Genomic DNA, 12,257 nt, shown 5'->3' with positions numbered 1-12,257 from the left:
GTTTGTAAGAACGACCCCTACCTCGGTGAAACTGACCCCCTGAAGAAACACCGCTGTAATCACCCAGACCACAAGGTCTCTTAGCCTCTCTCTCTCTCTCTCTCTCTCTCCACGTTCCTGGATACGAACCATCTCTATCTGCCGAGCAATATCCAATACCTCATCAAAAGTAGCACCAGATACTCTCTCCCTAGTCATAAGTAACCGTAGCTGATATGTGAGGCCATCAATGAATCTCCTAATCCTCTCCCTATTAGTGGGAACCAACCAGATTGCGTGACGAGCCAACTCAGAAAATCTCATCTCGTACCGCGTCACGGACATATCACCCTGGCGAAGCTGCTCAAACTGTCTGCGCAGCTTTTCTCTACGGGACTGAGGTATGAACTTCTCCAAAAAGACCATGGAGAACTAATGCCAAGTAAGAGGTGATGCACCAACAGGCCTACGCCTCTCATAAGTCTCCCACTATCTGAGTGCAGCCCCAGAAAATTGAAAAGTAGTGAATGAGACCCCACTGGTCTCTAGAATACCTGCTGTCTGAAGAATCTGTTGGCACCTATCCAGAAAATCCTGAGCATCCTTTGACTCAGTACCGCTAAATGGTGGAGATCGAAGCCTCTCAAATCTCTCAAGTCTCCTCTGCTCATCGTCTGCCATAACAGGAACTACCGGGGCCTGAGCAGCTACAGCCGGTTAGGCTGGTAGTGCCTCCGGTATCTGAAGTCCTTGTACTACCTGGTCTTGAGTACGGGCAACGGGGGTATGAGTACTTCCCCAGGCTGAGAAGTGGCAGGTGCGGCCTGAGCCGAAACTACCTGAGCAAGACCAGTGCATGCTGCCAATATCTTGGCAAAGTCTCCTGAATGCCTGCAATCTCAATGGGCACAGCTGGTGCCTGAGCTGATCTTATCGGCTCAACTATATCTGGAATCTGCTCCTGAGCTGGAACAATTGGTGGTACTACAGGTGATGTTCCAACTGTGTTACGAGCTACACCTCGACCTCTACCTCGGCCCCGGCCTTTACCACGGCATCGACCTTTCGCGGCCCTAACTGGTGGTACTGGTGGCTGACCATCCGATACGATAGTACATGTCCTCACCATCTATGAGAGAATAGAATAGCAGAAACTTAGTTTCCAGAATCAAAACATTCGCACGACAAAATACAAGAAAGTGAACTTTTCCTAAGGGTTCTGCAGCTTCTCGAGGATAAGTACAGACGTCTCTGTACCGATCCGTAAGACTCTACTAAACCTACTCATGACTCGTGAGACCTACGTAGCCTAGGCTCTGATACCAACTTTTCACGACACAAAATCCCAACATGTCGTGATGGCGCCTATCTCGATACTAGGCAAGCCGATAATCTCAATAAACTAAAACTTCTCTTTAAGGTTAAAAATATAATATTTAAATACAATACAAACACTCCCAAAAACCTGGTGTCACCGAGTACATGAGCATATAATATAAATACAAGTCTGAAAAATATAGTCTATAATAGTTTGAGACCAAATACAGTAAACAAAGAGATAGAGAAGTAGAGACAAGGTCTGCGAAACACGGCAGCTACCTCAAAATCTCCTGAAAATCAACCACGCGAAAGGATCAACACACGCTATGTGCGGGAACACCTGGATCTGCACACGAAGTGCAAGGTATAGTATGAGTACAACCAACTCAGCAAGTAACAATAATAAATAAGAAACTGAAGATAGTAACGAGATACACAATTATGGTTCATTTACAATAATTCCAGCAAAGAATAGACATGCTATCAAATATGGCAGCTTAATGTCAAATCAATTTTTATACAGTTATTGTTCATGTAATCCATATATCAACAATCTTTCAGCGATTTCACAACAATGACAGATAGCAACTAAGTGCAAAAACAAATGGAAATCAAGTACAACCTCTTAGGACAACAATCACTCACTGGGCTCCCAACCCTTATCACTTTCTGGGCTCCTAACCCTCATCACTCACTCTCAATGGGTACCCGCGCTCACTGGGGGTGTACAGACTCCGGAGGGGCTCCTATAGCCCAAACGCTATAATCTGCACGGACAACTCACGTGCCATAATATAAATATCTGGATCCGCACGGCCAACTCACGTGCTATAGTATAATATAAGGATTTGCACGGCCAACTCACGTGTTTCACGACCAACTCACGTGCTATAGTATAATATAAGGATCTGCACGGCAACTCACGTGTTGCACGGATAACTCACGTGCTATGATATCAATATCTCACAATCAGGCCCTCGACCTCTCTCAGTCATAAATCTCTCCAGTCTCTTGGGCTCTTATTAATCATGAAATCAGCCCAAACAACAATGATATGATGTATCAATAATAATAACAAAGACTGAGATAAATTGTGCAAGTAAAAACTGAGACTGAGTACATATAGCATTTAGCAGGCAATTCAACAAGTACGCGACCTTTGTGGGTCCCAACAGTACTATCACATAGCCTAAGCATGGTTTCTAACATGATTTATAGTCAAATTTTATCAACAGATAGAGAGCATATAGCTAATAACAAATTATTCAACTTTACAGTTTTTCGGGACAGACCAAGTCACAATCCCCTCGGTACACGCCTACACGCCCGTCACCTAGCATGTGCGTCTCCTCCAAAATAATCGCATGATACTAAAATTCGGGGTTTAATACCCTCAGGACCAGATTTAAAACTGTTACTTACCTCAAAATGTGAAACTCTTTACTCTACTATGCCTTTGCCTCGCAAATCGGCTTACGAATGCCTCGAATCTAGTCACAAATCCGAAATTAATTCCATAAGAAAATACTAATTTTTCATAAAAATCCAAAATTTAGCTCAAAAATCGCCTGCGGGGCCCACGTCTCGGAACCCGGCAAAAGTTACAAAATCTGAAAGCCCATTCAACCACGAGTCTACCCATACCAATTTTACCAAAAATCCGACCTCAACTCGACCCTCAAATCTACAAATTTTATTTCCAAATTTCTAAGTTCCAATCTCCGATTTACACCTCAAAATTATGTAATCTAGTTGGATTATTCGATGATAATTCAATATTATGGAGTAGAAATGATCACAAGGGACTTACCTCAAGTTTTTCTTGAAAATATATCAAAAATCGCCTCTTCTCAAGCTCCAATTTGTCAAAAATGGCGAATGGGATGATGTCCCTGTTTTTATAATTCTGCCCAGACAACCTCGATTCTGCCTCGATCTTGGCCTTCAATCTTGGCCTTCGATCGAGGTCCTCGATCCTGGACCTCGATCCTGGTCCTCGATCCTAGGCCTCGATCCTGGCCCTCGATCCTAGGCCTCGATCGTGGCTTCGATTATGATCCTCGATCATGGCCCTCGACCCTGGCCTTCTATCATGTCTTCGACCCTACCTTCGACCGTGACCCTCGACCCTGGGCTCGATCATGGCTTCGATTGTGGCCCTCGACCTTAGGCTCGATCATGGCTTCGATCATGCCCCTCGACCCTAGGCTCGATCATGGCTTCGATCGTGGCCCTCGACCCTGTGCTCGATTATGGCCCTCGACCCTGGGCTCACATCTGGGCTCGATTTCTGGCCTCGATTCTAAGAGATTTCTAGGCTCGAATCTGGTAGAAGAAATTTCCAACAAAAGGAAATTGCAGCAGCTGTTGTAGTTCAATTTTTTGATCCGTTAACCATCCGAAACTCACTCGAGGCCCTCAGGTACCTCAACAAAATATACCAACAAGTCCTAAAATATTATACGAACTTAGTCAAATCCTCAAATCACCTCAAACAACGCTAAAACCATGAATTACGCCCCAATTCAAGCCTATTGAACTTTGAAATTTCTAATTTCTACAAATAACGCTGAAACCTAACAAATCACGTCCGATTGACCTCTAATTTTGCACACAGGTCATAAATGACATAACATACCTATTAAAATTTTCAGAATCGAATTTCGACCTCGATATCAAAAAGTCAACCCATCGGTCAAACTTCCCAAAAATTCAACTTTCGGCATTTCAAGTCTAATTCCTCTACGGACCTCCAAAATTTTTTCCGGACACGCTCCTAAGTCCGAAATCACCATATGGAGCTATTGGAATTATCATAATTCGAATACGAGGTCGTTTACACATAGGTCTATATCCGGTCCGCTTTTCTAACTTAATTATTTTTCAATTATGAGACTAAGTGTCTCATTTCACTCTGAATTCCTTCCGGACCCGAACCAACTAACTCGATAAGTCATAAATCAATAGCAAGGCATAAATTGAGCAGTAAATGGGGTTATAATATTCAAAACGACTGGCCGAGTCGTTACAACATCCTTTAAGAAGCTGAAACAAAGGCCGAGAATCCGACAGATGGTCCGTCTCCATGGACATAAGCATGCAATGGGAATAGATGACAAGAAAGATATTGTGAAATAATTTTAAAAATTAAGAAAAGATGTTGATAAGGTAACCTCTTAAGATAATCTTAGTTGGTTTCTTTAATTTATGTTATCCAAATTATTTCTTTAACTCTTTCTATTTTAATACGTAGGTCGGTTCAGACCTTGTAATGTTCAAGAAAGAGACATACCTAATTATAGATTTGTAGTCTTTTTATATATATATATATATATATATATATATATATATATATATATATATATAAGCCTCTAATTGTCAGATACATTATAACAATTTTTTGTTTTTTTGTTTTTTCAAGAACTAGGTAGCATTCGACTGGTACTCAATGATTCCATCAAGTCTGTGTTACAGGCAATAAAAGGTCAACACGATACGAACATTTATGCTAAGGTTTCATTCAAAATATATTCATTTTGGACTGTAGTTTTTACCATGTTTATGTTTATATTAGCATTCATAAAGTACATAGCCTAATAAATTCTCAATGCAGTTTACTGGTAGTTCTATGAAAAATTATGAGCATTACAAAGAAAAGAACAAACAACAGAATTCGGGCAGTAGTGCTAAACCAGTGTTGGGCAGTAGCAGTAAAACATGGATTTTAACAATTTTAACACAATTTGATGCCAAATAATCTATATTATATCTACATATAGCCTAAATTACCAACAAATAAGATACATGACACATGTCTGCCATTCAAAATGAGGAGAATGTTCCTGTAGGTATTGACTTATCTTCTCGATTTCAAGAGGCGTTGGAGGAAGAATCTGCATGTATGATTTAGTATATTTTATCTGCATATTTCACAATACATATTACATCTAAGATTCATGACAACTTTTCAACAAATTAACTATAATTAAACTACAATTTATCTACAATGTTGTTTCTGTTTATTACAAATGATCTATAATTTTATTAAGTTGTATACATTTATTGTAACAGAGAAGGAAACTATGCATGTGGACTCTCCAAAACAGGATGCAAAACTTGGCATACAATGAGAGCATTTAAATGAGGAGAAAGAGACTATGCCTTTGCAATATCTCATTCAACAAGCAAATGTCATAGAACAAGGAGACGATTGCAACGAAGAATTTAGTGGTATTATATGTTACAATATAATTGTAGGAAAAAAATAACAGCTTTCATTTAAGTTTCAGTTTTTTCAAAAGAACTAATGCAACCAACATACAAATGGTGTTCTTTTGTTTTAAATTTTGTAGGTGAATTAGTCAACTACATCAATGTAAGTGATTCGGACAATGACTCCAGGTCTGAAAAAGGGCAGTAACACTTGATGACTTTGAGCTGCCAGAGAATTTCTCACAAATTGTTAAGTTCGGCGAGGTAAATAAAGATGAAACAACCCCTATGCATCAGGGAAGAACAAGGGTTCTTGGAAAGTATGCCAGATCCCTTTCTCCCTTATTTCAGTTCTGGGGGAAGCACTTCTGTTGGACCTCTTCCAATTTTTAACATCAAGCATCCATTTACTGAGGTTATTGGCGACGATGTTGATCCTGACTTGTTGAAAGAATTCAATAAGTGGTTATATTTTGGTACCGACACAGTTTCAAAGAGGTTAGATTATACAATTTTTTATATTATTGAGTGCATATAATTTATGGATTTCTAACTGAAACTACATAACAATTGTACTTGCTATGTCTTTAAATAGGGGAAGGCGCTTTATACTTTAAAAGATAACCAGCTCAAGTCATGGTTTGATCTTGGAGTGGAGAAAGTTGATAAAAAGGACTGGTTTTATACTTTGGCACATCCCGAGCAAGTACTCAACAACACGGTACACACATACCATGGAAGAATTTAATGATTAGCTGTAGAATTCTGTTATTTTAGAAATATGTAGAATTTTTGTTTGAAAATTGTAGTTAAATTGTATGAAGCATTGAGAAATAATGAAATCTATTATTTTTTTTTGCAGTACATTGATGTTATTTTATACTATCTGAGGAAAAGAGGAAAGTATGGTCCTAAAAACAAAACACGGTTTACAACTACTGACTGTATGTTCAAGACTAGAATTGAACAAATTTATGAGAGGTACATTAATGCTCCTGCCGATATGAATCTTGTTGTTGTCAAACCCCAGGACGTCGTAGTAGAATACATATTGGGGTACCGATTACTTGCAAATATTGCATGGGATAAAGTTGATTTTGTGATTATGCCCATAAATATTGTGGAGAAATTTCATTGGTTATTGGTTGTGTTTGACATCACCGATAGGGTTCTATATGTTTATGATTCTATGGTCTCTTCACGAAATCACAAACTTATTGAATCTGTTGTCGACAAGTTTGCTACTATGACCCCCCTCTACTTGTCATACACCAGCTTCTATGGTAAGCGTCCAGACATCAACTACAAGAACACAAAGGCATATATTGAAAATGTGTTACTGACCCTCTTGACATTCAGTGGTTGGTCGGTGAGATACTCTAGCAAAAAGAAGAATTACTGTATGTGCTGCTTTCCTTCTATCTATTTAACCAATTGTATTTTACATTGAACGCTAAATCTTTCCCCCTATTATTTTTTGCAGTGACTGTGGTGTATACGTGGCGACATTTGCAGAATATGTCAGCATTGGAGAGTTGTCGATTTCAAAGGAAGATCTTTCTGATATTGATCAACATCGTCGAAAGCAAGAGCTTTGTGCAATTAGTGAAAGTGAGGTGACTGACAGATTAGTAAGAAGAAAAGGTGCACCAGATATGAACGAGAGAACACAAGTCCGAAAAAAGAAGAATTAGCTGCCATTTTCAGTAGAAAAATTATAGTTAAAGTATTTAGATGTAGCTGGATTGTAGTAAAGTCATAGATAAATTATTTATTAAGAAGGAGTCAGATGCAATTTATTTGTAGTAGATTCGTGCTATAGTTGTTTTACCTTTTTGTTTTGTTATTTTATCCAGAATTCTACGACATAGAATAGAAAACATATGTGGCCTCTTTTTAGTTGAAAGTTGTTAGTACTTGATCTCGATATTGGTACTATATAATTTCTATACACCATAACTACAATTATGTCTACAACTGCTATACAAAAATACATAATCTATTCAATTTAGTAGTGTTGTTAGGAAAGGCTGAAAGTAATAAATAAACCTAATATTTGAACAAAACAACTACAAACCAATTGCATTAAGAGTTGAAATCTGTTTAGCAAATATTCATTATAAGAGACAATCTTTATTCAAATTAGCAACATAATTACACCACAACTATAATTCTCCAGAACAGAACAAATACAACTTCATATGTCTTAAAGGACAGATTATCATCAACAGTACTCAGTAAACAAAAATAAACTATATCATTTTTATTTCCTTTTGGGTGCATTCCTACAAGATCTTTTGTTATGCCCTTCTAGTCCACAGTTGCCACATGAAACTTTGTACTTTGTTGCATTTACTTCATCATATGATTTGTATCTTTATTTTTGAGGTTTCCCTGGCTACCTTTTCCCGGTAGGTGGCTTTACAACTTCTTCAGCTATATGTTGTGGCACATTCTATTTGCTTTTGTTAGGCAGCGTGTCTACTGGTATTTCATAAGTATGTAGAAGGCTCTCTCTCGTGTAATAAGGAGAACAATAGTTTTCATAAGACTCGTTCCTGTGACTCAAAGCCGCCAAAGCATGTGTGCACAATGAAGTTCATCAAGCTGGAATTGTCCATAACTACATCTCTTATTTTGAAGGCAAACAATGAAGCGTTTCACACTGTCTATCATAATATGGATGTAATTTGTTGAAGCCCCCACCTACAATTTCATTACAAACACACAACAAGTTATCAACAACAGATACAAAACAAAATAACTACAATTATACAACAATATTTATACAATTAACAGTATATATTTAGTTTGATAGAATCAATGATATGATGATATTGTCTATAGCTTACTCTCATCTTCTGCGATAATGTCCTGTTGTCCTCCAACTCTTTGTTGTATTTTTTCCCAAGATATGTGAACGTACCCTTTGCATTCAATAACTTTTCATTAATCTAACATTCAAGAATAGTCCTCATGTACTTTAATAATTCTACTACGAGCATCTCTCTTGTATTTTTGGTTACCGCATTCAATGACTCTGCAATGTTTGATGTCATCGTCCATATTCTGTTCACCGTAGCATGTACCGAGACCATTTGTGATAGCCAATATCGTATAGGTATGCTTTAACACGTGTGTCAATCTCTTCAATATTTGACTTTCTTTCATTAAATTCATCAAGCGTGTATGATCGTGCCGTGTTAACGTACAATTCGCTTAACTTTAGATGACCCTTCTTGAACTTTGACCTTACATTTGTCCAAATATGCAACATGCAAGCATAATGTGGCATGTTGGTATAAACAGTAGATGTTGCCTTCAAGATACTCTCATTCCGGTCTGAAACAACACACGTATTTGGTTTTTCACCATATGCATATTTGAATTGCTCAAAAAATTACCTCCATGATGCGTCATTTTCTGAATCAATAACGACGTATGCTAGTGGTAATATGCTACCTATCACACATGTGGCAAAAAGAAATTCAATTTCTGTAATAAAACTTGAGAATATAAAAAATACAATCTCAAAAATAACTTTATAATAATATTTTTACAATTAATCTACATTACCTGCTGCATCCATTGTGCTAGATGTTAGCATGATTCCCCTATATGCCGACTTCAAGAAGGTGCCATCAACTACTACAACTGGCCTACAATGCTCCCAGCCCTTGATGGACGTACTAAGTGCAACAAATGCATACAAAAAATAGTCATCTTCAGTCTTCTGCAATTTCACAACCGACCCTGGATAAGTCCTTTCAAGAATATACAAATAACTCGGCAAGCGGCTGTAGGAATCAACAGGATGACCTCTCAAAAATTCTAAAGCCTTTTTCTTTGCTCTCCAAGCTTGCATGTATGTTAAGTTCACACCATGATCCGACAACATGTCAGTTTGTATTTCTTTTGGTGTGTATATTATCTTAGGATCCGCATATTTTGGCATCACCATGCTGCCAACTACCATGGCAGTATGTTCGCGTTGTATGTATGTGTTGCCCATCAAAGAGCATGTGTGCAAGCTGTTGAATTTTTGAACCTTGAACAATGCTAATTCATTTATGCTGGTGGACTTGAAGTGCCACGTACAATTGTCCGCAACACATATAAGGCAGTAGCTACAGAATAAAAATAATTCAAAAAATATTATGCAAATTGTAGCTACAAAATACGAGGCTGTTTATGCACAAAAACTTATCTTAAACAATTTATATACAAAAAACTACAACTTATACACAATATAAATTTGACAAATAAAATGTCCCTGCCTTCTTGCACTAGACCTTTTCACCCTAAATTAAAACTTATTCATGACAGAATAGTGCTTCATTGTACTGACAATTGTTTGCTTGTCTTGGTAAACTTGGCGTACTTCAATTATATTTGGCGTATGTTTTGTTATGATGATACTTTCAATTTCCACAATTACCGGAGATGTTTGCATATCAATCAACTTCATTGTTCATGCTACTTCTCCAATTGTGTTGCAATTGCTTGACAATTGTACCACGTTAGTATTACAATAATCAAAAGAACCTGCACTCAATTAAAAGTATAGCAATTCATACCTCTGTTTTTTCATGTGTTCAGTATTTGACAGAATGCTTGTACAGACTATGATAACAGTTGAATTACATTTGTTATGTAGTAAAATTATAGATAATTTGTAGTAAAATTGTAGAACACTTGAAATTAAAAAAATATCAGCACTGAAAAACAGAGCAAACCTGCAATTGTGCTCGCATTCGACATACTGCATTCCAAATCGAAATCGCCCACTGTTATACACATCAGATATATTCCTAAGTTTTTATTTTCCTTTTTTCATCTCCATATATACTCGAACTCCCATATCACTTCGAATTTCCATTGGAGGACAACGTTCATTGGCAGTGTATTTGATTTCGATGATTTTTTAGGAGGTATCGTAGATGCTCTACAATTGCGGAACTCAACTGACTATAATTTGAACCGTCATTGACTACCATTTTGTCAACGTCAAAATCTTTGTATCTCCCAACGCTATCCCACCGACCATTGAGCTAAAGTATAATCGCTAATTTTGATATTATGTTGCGAAATTCAATTCAATTGTAGCTAATTATTTACAATTATTTTTTTCAAAACCTTTGTTTATGAAACCCAAAGTAAACCAGAGAAAACTAGAGAATATAAGGATACTACAAATATGTTGCCGTGATTATGGTGCGATGATTGCGTCAATAAAATCTCTAATTGAAATATAAGCGATACCAAAATCCCGCGTCTAAATAAGGAAGACTATCGCAAAAAGGATTCTAGTTTAAACAAATGTATATATTTTGTAGCTAAAATGTGTTTAGGTCAGGTAAATTCAAAAACATGGGCATTTTTCGTAATAAGGTTTCAAATAGTGTATAGGAACGAAAAAATTCCTTTTATTAATATCGTTCAAGCATGTATGAGTTCACTGATTCAAAGTTATTTTAAAGATATTTCAATCATTTTAAGTATGCAAAGTACTTATGAGCATATCCTTATCAAATATACTAAGTGTTAATTCTTGGTCTCAATTTATGTGACACTCTTTTTTAAAATTAATTTAAAAAAGAATAATACCTTTTTATATTTAGTAATAATTTAACTTAAATTATTTTTTACCTTTAATGAGATATTTGTATGTTTTTGGGATCGTGGGTCGCCCATGTGAACCGACCCGATCCAATCTTACCCGACCCATAAATAAAGGATTATCTATTTTTTTAAATAAAGGATGAACAGTTGTGTTATAACTGTTCAACCTTATCCTTAAAAGGAGGGGGAACAGTTATAACTGTTCAAATCCTTTTTGAAAAGGAGAGGGAACAATTATCTGATAACTGCTCAACCTCTCCTAACCAAAAAGGGGAAGTCTTCTGCTTCAAAAGTGAGAGCACGAGAGACATTACGTAGAAAATAAAAAGGAAAAACCAGAAAGAAGGAAAAGCAATCTGGACTTTCTAGATTACATCATCACACTAAAAGACATTTAGTTTGTGAACTTTAACCTTGATTTCCTAGTGAAATCAAAGGAGACTTGGGGCAGATTCTTTTGGTGGCAACAACAACAATATCCGATGCGAATTTAAGGTACACAATATGTTATTTTTGCTTTGAATTATATTACATTGGTATCAGAGCATGGTTGAATGATCCAGTTATTCATGTAAATTGTCTTGAGAACGCTGTTTTATAAGTTTAGGTTGAGATTTTTTTTTGTTGGCTAATTTTTGACAAGTTTAGAGAAAATTATTTCTGATTTTTTACGTTTTGGCTATCGCTTGTTAAATATTTTGGCCTAAGACTTATACACTCATGATCTTCTCGTTTTGTACTTTCCGAAAATATATTATATGTTAAAAACAGATTAAAAACGAGTGAGATATGATTTTTTGAAGATTGACAGTTTTTGACTATTTTTCTGACAAAAAACTGCTTCTGTTTTCAGCGTTTTAGAAATAACTTGTTAAATTTTTTTGCCTAAAACTTATATAATCACGTTCTACTCGTTTTGGGCTTTCTGAAAATATATTATATGTGAAAAACAGAAACTTCCAACTTTAAAAACCCTTTTATGATCCTTTTTGTCTTCTACCAGAAATTTGTGACATACGTTGTCGCATTAAATGGTAACAACCATATTTCTGATTTCTTGTTCCTATCTCAGATATGGCTGAATGGGAACATGCTCAAATTGCTCCAAGTGGGAGTGATATTGA

General features: G+C 36.6%; 1 protein-coding gene across 1 annotated transcript; it reads right to left on the bottom strand.

Moving 5' to 3' along the window:
* Positions 1-8,183: 8,183 nt before the first annotated feature.
* On the bottom strand, positions 8,184-9,487 carry LOC138891907 (uncharacterized). Its single transcript, XM_070175592.1, has 3 exons — positions 9,088-9,487; positions 8,916-8,973; positions 8,184-8,217 (listed from the first exon to the last, which is right to left on the bottom strand). Exons 1-3 carry the CDS (start codon positions 9,485-9,487, stop codon positions 8,184-8,186), a joined length of 492 nt encoding a protein of 163 aa, XP_070031693.1.
* Between the last annotated feature and the right edge of the window lie 2,770 nt (positions 9,488-12,257).

This window comes from Nicotiana tomentosiformis, chromosome 5, assembly GCF_000390325.3.
Source record: "Nicotiana tomentosiformis chromosome 5, ASM39032v3, whole genome shotgun sequence".
Classification (NCBI taxonomy): domain Eukaryota; kingdom Viridiplantae; phylum Streptophyta; class Magnoliopsida; order Solanales; family Solanaceae; genus Nicotiana; species Nicotiana tomentosiformis.
This window is presented reverse-complemented; position numbering and strand designations above follow the sequence as displayed.